General features: G+C 37.9%; 1 protein-coding gene across 2 annotated transcripts in view; it reads right to left on the reverse strand.

Annotated features, from left to right (window-relative positions):
* The window catches only part of XYLT1 (xylosyltransferase 1), a 435908-nt gene that overhangs the window by 124236 nt on the left and 293799 nt on the right, over positions 1-17873 (reverse strand). For both annotated transcript variants that reach the window (XM_044660441.1, XM_044660437.1), the window contains 2 exons: positions 3752-3924; positions 2922-3124 (listed from right to left, as the gene is read on the reverse strand). In XM_044660441.1, coding sequence (XP_044516376.1) covers positions 2922-3124; positions 3752-3924 — 376 coding nt within the window. The remainder of the gene's footprint in view (positions 1-2921; positions 3125-3751; positions 3925-17873) is intronic.

The following is a 17873-nucleotide window of genomic DNA, read 5'->3' on the forward strand; positions in this document are numbered from 1 at the left end:
GAGAGGGAGAGAGAGAGGGAGAGGGAGAGAGGGAGAGAGAGAGAGGGAGAGGGAGAGAGATAGAGAAGAAACAGAGAGATAGAAGGGGATACACAGAGAGAGACAGAGAGAGGGAGGGAGGGAGACAGAAAGACAGACAGTGGGTGGGCAGTTCTCCTTGATTTTTTAGAACATCATGGCCTTGTTTGTCTGCTCTGAAAAACTTGGAAAGACCTGGAGAATCATTACATACAATGAAAGAGCTTCTACAAAGTGCCATCTCGACCCAGGGTGAGTTCATACTCATTCTGTAATTGGAGTATCACACAGGAACAGGACCGTGTGAAGCTTTAGACCAAAGGCCTACTGCAGAGTCCTCAGAAATAATTTCAAGAGAGGCGGTGGGAGAGCATCTGCCCACATGCTCCTCTCCCCGTGGCTCAGTCGGCATGCTCCTTTCCCCACTAATTGGCCACATTTACGACTTCAGCTCAGAAAATCAACATGGGGTGGCCTTGGGTAGCCTTCCTGACTCCATTAGTTGAGGGTAGATTAGGCCGACTCAGGGGCTGGGCATCTATTCCCAATAAGTCTTTGGCCTAGTTCTTAGAACCAGAATCCTCATCTGCCCTCTCCCAGCTACTGGCTCCCGTGGAATTCTCTGTGCCACATTCAGGGACTCTGAGGCTCCCAATGGGGACTGGGGCCTGTTCTCTCCCTCTTAAAGAGAGAGAAAAGATGAGCTATGTCTAAAGGCTGAACTTAGGAACCAGGAGTGCCATTTACCTAACAGCAGCTCAGTACTGCAAAGCTAGGTCTACAGAGACCTAGGGGACCACTAACTGGGCACCATCGGTACTTCCTACACATAATTTCACTCTCTCCAAGTACCCTATTTAGAGGTGATACTCTTTGGTTGTGGTGAGTGTGCATTAATTCCTTTTGAAGGCATTCGTTCTTAAAACTGTACTATTTTGCTTCCTGGCACAGAATGTAAATACCTTGAGGGGAGGGATATTTAATTTTTGTCTCTGCACCTCCAGGAGTCTAATATAGTACCTAATATGTAGTAGGTATGTAATCAGTTCTTCTTGATTGATTGAGAGAGCTCAGGGCAACAGCTGCTACACCTAAGGGTTGTTTTTTAATGTTTGTGAGCTCAATACCTAAAGGGGAGGGGGGCCCAGAGGCAGGTTAAACTCAGTCTTACAAATAAGTTTCAGCCAACAAAAAAAAAACACAAATAGTCAATTTTCCATAATACCGATAGCCAAATAAAACAGAAATCATCCTTTCCTCTATTTGCCATTAAAGTCTCAGCCATTGCAAGACATGAGGCTGTCTGACAGATCAGGTCAATCCTCTCCCAAATACAAGATGAATGTGCTTAAAATTAATAAATAAATACATGAATCAGACTTCTTACACCTTACTCCCCACCATGTCACATGCACTTCATTGACCTCCTAGTTGTTAAATGAACAAGATACTCCATCTCTCAGCTCTGGGCATTTTCGCTGGCTATCTACCATGCTTCGAATGCTCTCCATCTTCATCCCTCTCTCTTGGCTTCCTTCAAAACCCACATAAAGTAAGAAGTCTTTGTTGAAGCCTCTTAATGCTAATCCTTTCTCTCTCTTGATATTTCAAATTTATCCTGAATATAGATTGTCCACAGTTGTTTGCACATTGTCACCTCTATTGGATTGGGAGCTCCTTGAAGGCAAGGTCTCTCCTTTGTCTTTCTCTGAATCCCTTGTGTTTAGCATAGATCCTGCCTACGTTAATACATACTTACTGAGTCTTTAAATGGAAATAAGTGCCAACAACAAAAGCTCAGAGTTACACAGAAGAATACAAGGTAAAAAAGATCACTTTTGGTTTTTAATGTGCATATTAAAAAACAACTCCTATAATCCCTTTATCTATATTTCCTTGGAACACCATTTCAAATTTGGTTATACCCATATCATATCTTGATAAATAAGGATGGAATGGATTTCCCTTTTCCTTTCAATAGACCAGAACAGAAAAGTGCATTTCTCCTTTTAACTTTTTCTGACAGATGGAATGGATTTCCCCTTTCCTCTCAACAGACCAGAACAGAATAGTGCATTTCTCCTTTTAACTTTTTTTTCTGACACATCAGGAAAGAAGAGAAAGTCAAAATCTGAGCTTCCCTTGATAGGAAACTTTTTTTTCAAAATGTTTCCCACTGAATTTTTCTGTTCTTTTAAAAGTAACAATCTACTTTGATACAGAGAAGAAAGTCTCACTGATGGGTAGGGCTTAGCCCCAATTAAAAAAACAAAAACCAAAAAAAACAAGCAATGGTGAAGTCTGTGGTCCAGTAAGGTCCTAACTCACAGGGCAAAGAAAATATATGTGGGGAATGCTAGGAACTAAAGACATGAAATCACCCACAGCAGTCTTGTTGATGAAGTTTGAGGGAGATAGGAATAAAAAGAAAAGGGGACATTCTATGAAACTTACATTTTTTTTTAAAAGAGGTTCTCATAGGTCTGAATAGGGTTTGGTATGATCCTTCTTGAAGGAGAATGGGTAGAACAGGTGCTATATAACTTCCGGGGAATTGTTTATCTATATTGGAAAATTACTTGCCATTATGTGATTCATTCTTGTCCTAGCTTCATTTGAAAGGTTGTATTTCTGGCATGGAGATAATCTGGTGGTAACTAAAGATTAACATCTAGTAGTTTACTTCGGAGGAAGTCTTTAGTGGAAAATGAATAATTGGCTTCCCCCTTAATAAACTAAAGGAGAGGAGGGAGGAAGAGGGAGAGAGGGAGAGAGAAACCACTACCTTGGGGTAGTCATCTATCCATCTACCTATCTTTCCACTAATTCACTTATCTATCTCATCCATCTTCCTTCCATCCATCCATCCAACCATCCATCTATCCATCCATCCATAAACATACCTGATAGGATAGTCAGCAGCACTGAGGTTGATGAAGAAGTCCCACGGCCAGTCTGTCATCTCCATCAAGTCCCTCATACTCTGGAGGTAGGTGGACAAGAGACTGGCACCTCCCCAGATGGTGGCCATTCTCCAGGAGGTCACACGCACGTTTTGGTACTGGCCAGCAAACTGGAGCACTTGTCTATGAAGATAATTGGATCTCTTTTCCAAGAAGAAAAAGAGAATGATTCAGTAGCATGTAAAACACATTGACATAACTCCTACCCCTTCCATTTCCTTCTATCACATTGTCTTTCCAAAAAATATGTTGTTTTTTTCCTAATCAAGGAAATCTAGTTTAGAGTCTTTAATGAAGTTAAACTGTAACTAGGCCCCAAGATGGAAAGAATCTAGAATGAAATCTGGGAATTTATTTAATAAATATATGATGGCCATCCTGGAGTGTATTGTCTTACCACCTTTCTCAATGTCTGCTAAGAAGCAAGTTTCACCAGAGCAGGTTATTTTGATTATTCCAACCACTCCTTTTATTTCTTGTCTTCTTATAATGCCAGTTTCAAATGCACATGACTTAGCTAGATATTTCCACAAACCATGAGGCAAAGAAGCATATAAGCAAAACGAACAAAAGACATTTTAAAGATCCTCTTTCTCAATATTTAATGGGATCTACATTATAGGTCAAATGCTACAGATGGAGAAGGGAGAGTGGTTTTTCCTATGGACAACCTTCATGAGGGGAGGACAAAGTAAATGATGGATAGGGTGTCAGAGACAGATAGATTGGCAGATGGTGAAACAGAAAATGTGTAACAGGTGATGTATTACCTTGTCAACATGGATATAATAAAAATGGTCCTTATGGTAAATAGCCTTAAACATGCGCTGGAGTTGCCGAGATGCTCGGCCGTGTACCACCAAAACAAAGACGATCCTGACAGGGTTGGCAGGCATATACTCCACAGAGTCCTCATCCCACCGCACGTTATTGTTGGCTTTACCTGTAGAGAAATTCAAGAGATCACAGATGTGAACGTGTCCTCAGGGCTGTAAAAATCTGGGGTTCTATATAGGATTTTCTTCCATTAGACCATTTGCTCAAGAATATTTGATTTAGAAGGGAATCTACAAGTCACCTAGGTCAAGCAATACATTATAACATACTGAAGACATGACTTGAACCATGGGAGGTAGGTTTTAGTCTGATTTCCTTTTTTGTTATAATTTTAAATATTTTTATTTTTAAGAGAATTTTTAAATATTTTTATTTTTAAGAGAATTTTAAGAGAATTTTCCAAATTCTCTCTCCTTCCCCCCTACCAACTGAGAAGGCAAGAAATCTACTATGCATTATACACATAAAGTCATTCAAAATACATTTTCATATTAGCCAAGTTATAAGAAAAAAAACACAAGAAAATAATGGAAGTAAAGGAAAATACACTTCAATTTGTATTCAGTCATCATCTTTTTCACTGGAGGTAGATAACATTTTTCATCATAGGTCCTTTGGAATTGTCTTGGATCCTTGTCTTGATCAGAGTAACTAAGTCTTTCATAGTTGATTATCATTACAATTTTGCTGTTATTACATAACTAATGTTCTTAGTTCTGCTCACTTCATTTAGTATCAACTCATACAAGTCTTTCTAGATTTTTATGAAATCATCCCCTTTGTCATTTCTAATAGCACAAATAGTATTTTGCTGTTTGGTTGCTTTTCAGTTGCTTTTAACTTATAGTGAGTGTTTTTGGGTGGTTTTCTTGGCAAAAATACTGGCGTGTTTTGCCATGTCATTCTCTAACTTATTTTACAGGTGAAGAAACTGAGGCAATCAGGGATAAGTGACTTGCCCAGGGTCACACAACTAGTGTCTGAGGCCAGATTTGAACACAGTGTAAGTCTTCCTCACTTTAGGTCCGGCACTCTATCCACTGTGCCACCTAGCTGCTCCCCAATAGTATTCTATCACAATCATATACTGAAACTTTTCTCCCACTTGATATGATTCCCTTCAATTTTTAATTCTGGCTACCTCTGAAAGAGCTGTTCTAAAAATCTTTTGTACAAAAAGACATTTTTTCTTTTTTCATTGGAATATATAGTACCTAGTAGTGGTATTGCTAGGTCAAAAGGGATGCACAGTTTTATAGCCCTTTGGGTATAGTTCCTAATTGTTCTCTAGAATAGCTGGACCAGTTCACTACTCCAATAGTGCATTAGCGTCTCTATTTTTCCACATCCCCTCTAGCACTTGCCATTTTTCCTTTTCTTTAATATTAGCCAATATGATGAGTATGAGGTGGTGCTTCAGAGTTATTTTAATTTGCATTTCTCTATCCAGTCCTAAATGTGCCACTTAATACTTCTATGTGAGTGGGGAGTAATTTTAATGCACTGGATTTTAATTTCCTTATCTGTAAAATAAAACAGTGTTGGGCTAGATGATTTCTAAGGTTCCTTCCACCTAATGATTTCTATGATTCTATGAAATGTCCTAGATCAGCATGAAAACCTGCCCACTAATCCTTATAATCCTTAATTAGCTTCAAAATGTACCCCCCCAACTCCTTATCTTCATAAAGTTCATAGTGATGGCACCTCTGATTGAAAAGTACCATATTTGTTCAATTCACACTATTTCCATTGCTTAGCCTGGTTTTCATTGAGTCCAATCTAATATCTTCCAGGTCCTGAGATAGTAGGACTCCCACATCTTCACAGCCTCTGAACTCTTGCTCAGATCGTCTGTACTGCCTATCCTGTCATAAATAATTTTCTTTGTTTTGGTTAAAAGTGGACTTGGGTTATTGGCAAAGCAGGCAGTAGTTGCCTCATTACACTTACCTTCTTTCTAAATTAATAGCAGACAAACAGCAAGCTCCATGATACTTAAATAGGTATGGTAGTAAAAATCACATTTTCCACTGATATACGTTTTCTAAATGTGCAATTTTTGCCATTTTTATTTGTGAGTCTAAAATCCCTCTATCACGTAATAAAATCGTCCATTATTAACATTATAAGGTTTCTCAGAGAAATTCAATTTATTAATTGATATGTTTTAGACCCTCAAAGATGAGTACTCTTCTTTTACTCAAGCATTATGGGTCAAATTCAATTTATGTTGAACAAATGAGCAAATAACTACTCCATGCAAAGTAATATGCTGGATACCAATATAAAGACAGCACTGCCTACCTTCCAGTAGCTTATAATCTAATATAATAATGGCAGTAAGTATCCAGCCCAATAGGATGGGCATTTACTAGGTATCTGCTGCCTATATGATTTTTGCCTCTTTATATCACCCCACCCCCACCCCAACTTAGTACAGTGCCTGGCATATAATAAGTGCTTAATGTGATTAGGGATTTTTTTTAATGGAATGTAGAATCTTTTTATTTTTTAAATTTTAATTTAATTTTAAGTTTTTTCAACCAATTACCTATAAACAAATTTCCACTCAAGTCCTAAGTTATATGATCAAACTTATCTCCCTCCCTTTCCTCCCCCTTCCCAGTGCTGGCAGGCAATTTGATCTGGGTTTTACATGTATTAACATGTAAAACATTTTCACATATTCATTTTTGTAGGTGAGTAATCTTATTAAACTAAAATCCCAAAGCATAAACCAAATAAACAATTGAAAAATAGTATGCTTTCATGTGCATTCTTACTCCTACAGTTTTTAATCTGGATATGGATAGCATTCTTTGGCCAAGTCCCTCTGAATTGTTCTGGATATCTGTACTGCTGAGAATGGCTAAGTCTACCACAGTTGATCAGTCCACAACATTGCTGTTACTGTGTATAATGTTCTCCTGGTTCTGCTTATTTCACTCTGCATCAGTCCATGAAGGTCTTTCCAGCTCTTTCTGAAATCATCCTATTCATTGTTCCTTTCAGCACAATAGTATTCCATTACCAACATATACCACAACTTGTTCAGCCATGCCTCAATTAATGGACACCCCTTTAATTTCTTTCTTTGCCACCAAAAAAAAAGAGTAGCTATAAATATTTTTGTACAAGTAGGACCTTACCTTTCTCCTTTTTTTGATCTCTTTGGGAAGGTATGTGGAATCTTTACACTCATCCTGCCTTCCCCTGAAGGTCCGATAAGAAGAACTCTTGGTTCTCTTGATTCAGGATAATTTGAATACTTCAATTGCATCCCTTATTTACTGACTTCTTACAATAATGTCAATTCAGTTACATATTGAAATATTGCAGTCACTATTTCTTGGGATTTTATTGCTGTAGGGAATTTTCTGCGAGAACATTCTTCTAACAAAAATCAGCTCCTTCTCTGTAAGTCTTTGACAATTTTTGGGGATGTGGGGAGAGTGCAGGCCCTGAGATGTTTAAATGGCTTGCCCAGGGTCACAAAGAATATGTCAGGGGCAGGCCTTTAACTCAGATACTTCCTCACACTAAAGCCTTCTTTCTTTCTACTATACTATGCTATCATTTGGATTCTTGGAGTTTAAAGATTAAATAAAAAAAAAAAAACGACCAAAAAGTTCCCCTCAAATAGCTAGTTTTCTAACATATACACTGGTAAATCTATCCATGACAATTTGAGAAGAGGGATAATTCACAACTACCATGATCAGGAAAGGCTTGCTATTTCCTGGCAAATGAACTAAGGTTTAAGGGAAGCTTAGGGATGCTTAAAAAGGCAGAGGTGGATAAGGAATGCCTTCCAGGCACGCAAGACAACCCCTACAAGGGACATGGACAGGAGATTGAATTAAGGGAAAGCTATCAGTCAAAGTTTTCTTCTGGGAATGGAGAATGTGCCAGGGGAAACCAAATATCACCAAATCGGTAGAATAGTGATCTCAGGTTAAAAATAAAGCTAACTCTACCCTGGTATTATCCGGTCTAGAGAGTAGTGGCAGTAATGTCAGACCAAAAAGAAAAAAAAAAACAACAGTCAGTTTAGGGCATGTCTATTTCAGAAAGAAAAAAAAGAAGAAAGAGAAAAAGATAAGGGGGGAATAGGGGTGGGAGAGAGAAAGAAGAATAGAGAAAGAGAGGGAGAGAGAAAAAGGACAGAAAGGGAGAGGGGGAAGTAGGGGTGGGAGAGAGAAAGAAGAATAGAGAAAAAGGAGGAGAGAAAAGGAGGGAAGGGGAAGAGAGGAGGAGAAAGAGAGAGAGAGAAAGAGAACGAACAGAGACAGAGAAGCAGGATAGGCAAGTGGATTACAATAAGAAAAAAGCCACATAGAGGTGGTGGGTGGGAGTGGGAGATGGCAAGGATCCAGTCTCCTTCCTTTCCCGTACTCTTTCAGAAACCAAACACAAACTCATTTCCTGAGGATGTGCCCAAGGCTTGTTGTAGTTGTAACTAAAGTGTCCTAAATGACTCCCTTTATTTACATGCAACATTCTGCCTTCCATGTCCCACTAGACCCAAGTTAGCCTCTCTGCCCTCTATCTTACAGCCTGAACCACAGCATGGGCAAGAGGCAGTATGGCATGCAGCCCCATCCTCCATGGAGAGAGGGGATGAGATTCAGACACTATCATTTCCCAGCTTTGCTGCCAATGGTAATTTTTCTATTTTTGATCCAAGGCCCCAGTCTCAGTAACAACCTTTCCCGGAAGCTGTACTAAAGCTGAGGAGCTTAAAGTGATGCTTAACCTCAAAGGATCGGGGGCTAGATGGGGAGGCAGCTGCATAAGGCTTGCCTGTGCTCATGTGTTTGCTTCCACACACCCACAAGGACTCTGCAGGCTCTCCTTGGAAATTTCATCATGAAATAGGAGGAATGAATTCCTGAAAAGCACAGGATCTCACCAGCATCTTACAAAACTTTCCTGAGGAATCTAATGTGTAAAATGGGGAGAATTAGGAAAAGAAGAAACAAATGACTCAGCTGCAATATTTAGCTTTGAGCTATACTCATGGTAGATATTATTATTCCTTAACATAGTAATAACTAGCATATATATCTATATATCCCTTACAGTTTTCCAGGCCCTGTTTTTAGCACTCGTATGATTATTAAATTTCAATTGATTCTTCATAACACTGGGAGTAGATGCAATTATGAATCCCATTTTACAGCTGAGGAAACTGAGGCAGACAAAAGGTTGTAATTTGCCATGGGTCAAATAGCTGTTGTCTGAGGCTAGATTTGAATTGAAGTCTTCATGACTTTTTTTTTAACCATTTGATTCACAGTACCATCAGCTGCCTCTATTGGCCCAGGAGGGGGACAATTTGGGTTGGAATTCCAGCTTTGGACAAGTTGCTTCACCTCTCTCTGACTCAATTTTTTCATCTGTAAAATGAAAGGAGTATTGAGTCAAATGATCTTGATGGATCCTTCAAGTTCTAATATTCTATGCCACTCTATGGTTGCTTCCTTTCTTTCATCCTAGACAAATGATTTTCTATTTTAATAAGCACACTCATAACAGTATAGCACGATTTAGGTTGGCAAAGTGCTTTTTTTCAAAATAGCCCTGGGAGGCAAATTGAGTAGGTTTTCAGATAGGGAAACTGAGGCCTGCTCAACTTACTTAACTGGTATTGGAGCCAGGATGTACTGTAGTCAGAGACTGCCTTTTTCTGAGCACCAGAAGCTTTTACTGAAGTGCCTGTCAAATGCCCAATTAACCCTAGGGAACTGTTGCTGCTGTTAAACCAATTCTGTCAGGTCATTTTCAGTTTGATTTAATGAGAAAGGTAGGGGTAGGGTGGGGTGGGTAGAGTATATTAAACAAAATTAAGCTGCTGGTGGAGGAAGAGAAAAGATTTAATTTTTTAGTTTTTGAGAAAGATATGAGAAAATTGGCCTGAGCCAGCGAGATCGAGGTAACCCAGTCTACTCCGAAAAACCTTGTGAAGTTCTCGAAGATGTCCACTGCCTTGTCTCAGTACTCACTAACCTATTCAGAGTTGGAGAAATCTGGCTATGAAGCTTTGTAGTTATCACATTCTCTTTCTGCTGATGCTGGGCATGTAACATTCAAATATTCCCCTGGGCTTCCAGAGAAATCCCACTCAGCTACTTAATCAGAGGGCACTGGCCTGTGCACAAAATGTTGCTAGATATTACATACCCTTATGACACAGGAATACAACTGCCAGGGCAGGAGAAGTCAAAGAAAGAAGAAAAGGTACTATGCATACAAAAATATTTCTATCAGTCTCTTTTTTTTGTGGTGGTAAAAAATTGCAAAATAAAGGGATGCCCATCAATTGAGGAATGGATAAATAAGACGTGTTCTAAGCAAGAGAGTGCTGGAGTTCTATAATTCTGTAAGAAATAAGGAAACATGATTTCAAAGAGACATGGGAAGATTTCTATGAACTGATATAGAAGGAAGTGAGTGGAATCAGAACCATTTTATACTACATCAATATTGTAAAAATGAACAATTTTGAAGAATGATAAACTAAAAAATGCATAAGCAGAACTAAGAAAACAATTTATACAGTAAGACTAGAAAGGCAAATAGCTTGGAAAGCTATACTAAGAACTCTTTAAAAAAATGCCCTTTACCCTCTGTCTTAGAATCAATACTATGTATTGGTTCCAAGGCAGAAAAGCAGACTTGCTGAGGGTCACACAGCTGGGAAGTGTTTGAGGCCAGATCTGAAACAAGGACCTCCCATCTCTGGGCCTGGCTCTCAATCAACTGAGTCAACTAGCTGCCCTCATAAGAACTCTTGATAGATACAATGTCCATCCTTGATACTAGAGAATGTCATTCATTTCTTGAAACAGAGGTAACAGATTTAGGATGCAGAATGAGACTATATTTTTGTATACAGCAAATGAGCAAATATTTTATTTTTTGCTTGACTATGTGTATTTTTTAAAAGAAATTCATTTTTTCTTCTTTTCTCCCAAATGGAATGACTAGTAAAAAGTAGAGGGAATACATTTTTGGTAACTAAAAAAAAAAAATTAATGCAGCGGTGTAGTGCAGATGTATATAATGTTACATTCATTTTTAGATGAGGTCATTGTATTGTTAGTTTTGTTTAATTATTTTATTTTTGTTACAGGAGACCTCTCAGAAATTTTGGGGAGGGCAGAGGGAAAATTATAAATGTTTGTAATGTAAAAACAAAATACATAAATAAAATATTTAAATCTGGGAAAAAAAGATCATAGATCTAGGCCTTCCTCCAAAAATTCAAAATAAAAACAAATTTTCGGGTTATGGTGAAGGGCCATGGGGCTGTGCCTTATGAAAATCAATTAAAAAAACTAGGTTTGTTCCAAAAAAAAATACATCAATAAAACTTTTTTGGGCTGCTACTACTACTACTACTACTACTACTACTACTACTACTACTACTACTACTACTACTACTAAAGTTAGAGAAATCTGGCCAACTGTAGGACATTACTACATATTTCCAGGGTGGTTTGAAAGATATATTATTCAAAAGAGATGCGTATACTGCAGAAAGGCTATATGCAGTCTCTTGTTTCTTACACGTCATAGTTCTGTCTCTAAAATATTTGTCTGAACAGCTCAGGTCTATTTATTCAGCCTTCCAAATCTGATTTGATACCATACCCTAAACACCAGAGGGTCTCTACATTTGACTTGTGACTGAAACCTTCTCTTTTTTTCCATTCCATTGCGTCCATCCATTAGATGTTTTTATTCCTATCATGTAGCACTATGTTTTACCCAAAATAAGCAATAAATTTTCTCTTTTTTTCTTTCTTTCCTTCTTTCTTTCTTTCTCTTACTTCTCTCTTTTCCTCCTCTTCTTTTCCCTTTCCTTCATTCCTTTATTCGTTCCTCTTTTTAAAAACTCCTGAAACCTGAAATTTCAATAGGGCATAGCTTCTGAAATGCTGGGGTCAATATGGTGGCATAAAGAGAGAAGTCTTGGGAAATTCCAATACAGCTTTCCACAGCTGTTTTGTGGTTCTATGGAAGATTGTAGTTGTTCATAATATTGATGGTCTAGTTGTGGGGGTGGGAGTAGGACCAACATTGAGAGGCAGTATAAGTTTGAAGTCAAAAGATCTGTGTCAAGATTCCAATTGTGCTATTAATTATCTGCGTGACTCTGGACAAGTCCCTTTACTTCTCAGGTTCCTCCTCTCTGATAAGAAGTGGCCAGGCTAGATGATTTCTAATGTTCACCTTAGCTCTAAATCCTATGATGTCTCTTATCAAATCATATCAAGACTTTTCTATAGGCTAGTTGTTCTTAAAATATGGTCCAGGAATCTGAAGTACTTATGAGAAAGAACGCTAATACATTCAGAGAAAGAACTGTGGAAGTAGAAACACTAAAGAAAAACGACTACTTGATCACATGGGTCAATTGGTATATGATTGGGGATGTAGACTCTAAATGATCACCCTAGTGCAAATATTAATAATATGGAAATAGATCTTGATCAATGACACATATAAAACCCAATGTAATTGCTCATTGGCTATGGGAGAGGGGTGGGAGGAGAGGAGGGAAAGAACACGAATCATGTAACCATGGGAAAATACTCTAAATTAATTAATTAAATAAAATTTTTCAGATAAAGAGAATGTGGTCCAGGGACTCTCTAGAGATCCCCAAGATCCTTTCAGGGGCTCTGTGAGATCAAAACTATTTCTGTAATAATATTAAGACATTTTAATTTCTAATATAATCGATATCAATAGATTTAACTCACATAAACAAAAAACCTCCTTGGGGTCCTCAATAAATTTTAAGAACATAAAGAGATGCTGAGGCCAAAAAAGTTTGAGAAATGCTTGTATAGACTCAGTTACATTTCAGTGGTGTGGTTTGGACCTTGATATATCCAAATTCATGTTAAAAATGATCCATGGTACTTAACTAACCACACAGATTAAACTTAGGGAACCGTGGCCATAGTATTTATGATGACTGTAGTCAGTCCTAAAAACAGCCCTGGGTGGCTTCTGGCAAAAAATATTTTTTTTTCTTGGCACAGGGTGGGCACAGGGAGATGAATCCTGATTTCAATGCCTGCCAGGCAGCTGGGATCTGTTTTCAAGGTTGGGCTTCCCAGCCTCACCCACATAGGAAGTTTTATTCCTTTTGGGAGTAGCCCTACAAAGTACACAAGGCACTCTCACATAAGACCAGACACTCGACCAATGAATCAATCAATCAACAGGCATTTATAAAGCATTTACTATGTGCCAGACATTGTGGTAAGTGCTGTGGAAGTAAAGAAAGACAGAAATATGGTCCATGCCTTCAAATAGCTCACATTTGAATAAAAGACATATACAGAGTAAATGGAAGATACTAGCAGTTGTGGGACAGGGAAAGGACTCATGCAGAAGGTGGGATTTGAGAAGAGCTGAGTTTTGAAGTAATCCAGGGAAGGAAGCTAAGAGGCAGATGGGAGAAGAGAAGGCATTCCTAGGCATAGAAAAACAGTCTGGGAAAAGGTCTTAGAGAAGCAGTTATGAGTGAGGAAAAGCAAACAGACCAGAGCAGAGGTAGATCATAGAATAGGGAAGGGAAGTAAAGTACGAGAAAACTGGAAAGGTAGGAGACCATAAAAGGCTTTAAATGACAGAAGACTTTATTTTCTTATCCTGCAAAACAGAGCATAATTTTATTTTATTTTAAGAGACATTTTATTTTCTCCAATTACATGTAATAACAATCTTGCACATGTTTTTTCTGAAGTTATAAGAACCAAATTGTCTCCCTCTCTCCCTTCCCTCTCCCTTTCTGGAGATGGTAAGCAATTTGATCTGGGTTATACATGTATTATCATGCAAAACATATTTCTATGTTATCCATTGCTGTAAGAGAATACTCAAATAAAACCAAAGCCCAAAATAAAAACACAAATAAACTAAAGTGAAAAATAGTATGCTTTGATTTGCATTCCAACTCCACAAGTTCTTTTTCTGGAGGTGAATAGCATTCTTTGGCCTAAGTCCTTCAGAAGAGGCAGAGGACTTTAGAATTGATTCTGGAGGTAACAGGGAGCTATTGAGGGGGGCGATATGATCAGACCTGGAAACCAAGGCGGATATGACTACTCACTAATGTCATGGAGAAACTTCACCATCATTATGACTGAGGTTGGATGATTTTACAAGCAGGCTACTGTCTACATAGGAACATTCAAGATGTTCAAGAGGAAATATGCTTCTTCCACTCCCCACCCCCCCACTCCATCCTCTTCACTATCTTTTATGACATCTTAAATTCTACCACTGAACAGTTACTCCTTTTGGTTTTACAGGCTCTTCAATATTCAAAATAGAAATAAAAATGGGAAAAAAGGCATTAGATCTAAAGACTAAGGATCCTGGCTCAGATTCTGTTTATTTTCATTCCTAAGTGTCCTAGGAAATGGCATCTAAGGAGTTCAACAAAGAGAAAGAAGAATACTACATAGTGGGCAATGTTTGTAGGGTGGTTTAATTTTGATTAGGGTCAGTCCTACAGAGTTCCTAATTCATGTATACTCATAAGAGACACAAAGATAACCATTGTTGGGTTTGTACCCCAAAGAGATCATAGATAAACAGACTTGTACGAAAATATTTATAGCTGCGCTTTTTGTGGTGGCAAAAACCTGGAAAACGAGGGTATGCCCTTCTATTGGGGAATGGCTGAACAAATTGTGGTATATGCTAGTGATGGAATACTATTGTACTCAAAGGAATAATAAACTGGAGGAATTCCATGTTAACTGGAAAGACCTCCAGGAATTGATGCAGAGTGAAAGGAGCAGAGCCAGAAGAACATTGTACACAGAGACAAACTGTGATAAAATTGAATGTAATGGACTTCTGTACTAGCAGCAATGCAATGACCCATAACAATTCTGAGGGATTTATGGTAAAGAACGCTACCCACATTCAGAAGAACTACAGGAGAGGAAACACAGAAGAAAAGCAACTGCTTGAACACATGGGTTGATGCGGACATGATTGGGGATGTAGACCTGAAACTACTATACCAACGCAACTATCAACAATTTGGAAATAAGTCTTGATTGATGACACATGTTAAAACCAGTGGAAATGCACATTGGCTATGGGGGGGAGGGGAGGTCAGGGGGTGAAGGGGAAAGTAAGAACATGAATTATGTAACCATGATAACTTTTCTAAAAAATAAAAATTATTTAAAAAAAAGACACATAGATGAGGCCAATGGCTGTCCCAACTTTGAGGAGTTGGAGACTAGACAAGAATCATTAAATGTTTGGAGTGATAACAATGCCACTCATAAGGCCATAGCTTGGCTAGAGTTCTGAAGTTGCTTTTACAAAGAAAAGGAAAGGAACAAATATTACAAGCCTATTATTTAGGGGCAGCTAGGTAGTATAGTGAATAGAGCGTCAGGAGGATCTGGGTTCAAATTGGATCTCAGATACTTCCTATTTGTGTGACTCTGGGCAACTCATTTAACCACAATTGCCTAGCCCATGTTGCTCTTCTGTCTTAGAATTGATACTAAGAGAGAAGGAAAGGGTTAAAAAAGTCTATCTTTATTATTAGTTAATAGATAAAAGATATCTAGATTCCTTTTCTTAATCACTGCCTTGTGGTGGTGAAGAGGTTTGGGTAGCTCAATATGAGCTACACCATGCAGGTTTATCTAAGATGGAGAGGTCACAGTAGGGATTTCTGACAATAGAGAAGGAAATGGAAAACCACTGCAATGTCTTTGACAAGAAAATCCCAAGGACAGTATTAAAATGATAAGAGATGTCTTCAGAAGATAAGTCCCATAGGGAAGAGCAGAAGGCAGCTACAAGTAGCTCCAGCACTAATGAATGGGTTGGCCCAAAGCTGAAAGGAAGCACAGCTGTGGATGCATAAGTGGTGATAAGAAGAAAGTTCAATGCTATGAAAATAAATATTACATAGGAACCTGGAATGTACGATCTATGAAACAAGGTAAGTTGGACATGGTCAAACAAAAAGATGGAAATATTAAAGGCGGAAAGCAAAAGGAGAATAGGATGCCAGAAGCTGAGATGGATAGTCATGAAAACAAGAGTATGAACTTGGACAGACTTTGAAAGACAGAAGAAGAAATAAGAACCTGGTGTATGACCCACAGGGTCATGAAGAGTCAGACATGACTGGACAACTGAACAACAATAACAGTCTAGATAGATGGACACCACTGGAAGAGACCATTTCATCTTTTCTCTCTTACTGCTTCCTTTCTGAGTACTGTCCACTTCTTTAGTGGAAAGAATATGGGCTTTAGAGGCAAAGAGTCTAGGTTCAAAACCAAGACCTCTTCATTACCTCTGTGACATTAGGCAATTTATTTTATCTTTCTAGGCTTCTATTTCCTTAAGTGAAAAATGAGGAGATTGGGCAAGATGACCTCTAAGATCCCTTCTGACTATGATTTTGTGATTCCCAGTCACAAGATACCAGCCTATTTGTTGCCTGAAGATCTGTCTAGAGAAAAAAAATTGGCTCCATTCCTTTCTTTCTAGTGCCTGCTTCAACCTTTCACACTCTTTCTATATCACTGGTAGAGGTAACTCTGAGACTTAGCTTCTGTTGGTTTCTCCAAACTGTTTGGTGGAAGGTTTCCCACACTGACTCCCTATAGCAATGAAATCATAGATCTTTCTTCTATTGAAATATCTAATCTGTATATAGTCACTGTGTTTACACACAACAGGATACTATTTATTGTAACACTAGTTGTTTACTCTAACACCTGTGTACTGTACATATGCAGCTGAACATAGTAAAGAAGAAATGGATCATAGAACAGAAAGACTATTTTTTTCAAGATGTGTCTGCAAGTGGGGTGTCTTTTAAAATTATTTTTATTTTTTTAAAATATTTTTCCATGTTTCCCTATTTCATTTTCTTTCCCTTCCTTCTTCCCTCCCACCTCCCAGATCCTGTAAGCACTTCCATTGGGTTATACAAATGTTATCACTTATACCTATTTCCATATTATTCATTTTTGCAATAGAGAAATCTTTTAAAACGAAAACCCCACATCTTATATCCATATAAACGAATGTTAAGTCATTTGTTTTTCTTTTGTGTTTCAACACTCACAGTTCTTTCTCTTGATGCAGCTAGCATTCTTTCTGATAAGTCCTTGGGATTGCCTTGTATTAACAAAGTTCATTACATTGGATTGTTCCACAATGTTTCACTTTCTGTGTATAACGTTCTCTTCATTCTGCTCATTTCTTTTTGCATCACTTCCTGGAGATTATTCCAGTTCACATAGAAATCCTCCAGTTCATTATTCCTTACAGCACAGTAGAATTCTGTCACTGTCATATATCACAATTTGTTCAGCTATTCCCCAATCGAGGGACATGGTGTGTCTTTTTTAACTATTATCTCAGCCCTGAGACCTAATTCTCAGCAAGCTTTCTCCTTAAAGTTGCCACTTTCTATTGTTTCCATCACTAGCATATCAGCACTTTAACTATTAAGGAAATAGGCAAAGGAAAGGTGGTTTACTATTCCCATCACAATGCTTTACTGCAATTATTCTAGGCCAGCTTTAAGTATTTCTGAGAAATTTAAACTGTATTATGAAGCAGTATTTATCAAAACTATTTGGTACTGGCTAAGAAATAGAAAATTAAATCATTGGAACAGAACTGACATATGAGAAATAGTAGTAAAATATATTAACCTTGAATTTGACAACAGTGTAGATCTAGGTTTTTGGTATAAGAAATCACTATTTGATAAATATTTCTGGGACAATTGGAAAGTAATTTGGCATAAACTACTAGATATAGATCAATATTTTACACCATTCACTAAGATCAAAATGGAAACATGATCTAGACATAAAAGGAGATATCATGAGCAAATTAGAATAGGGAACACATTACCTATAAGGCTTATAGGTAGGAGAGGAATTTATGAATAAATAAGGAAGAGAAAGCATTGTGAGACATAAAATGGATCATTTTGAATATATAAAATTGAAATGTTTTTTATAC

This window comes from Gracilinanus agilis, chromosome 1 (assembly GCF_016433145.1).
Source record: "Gracilinanus agilis isolate LMUSP501 chromosome 1, AgileGrace, whole genome shotgun sequence".
Classification (NCBI taxonomy): Eukaryota; Metazoa; Chordata; class Mammalia; order Didelphimorphia; family Didelphidae; genus Gracilinanus; species Gracilinanus agilis.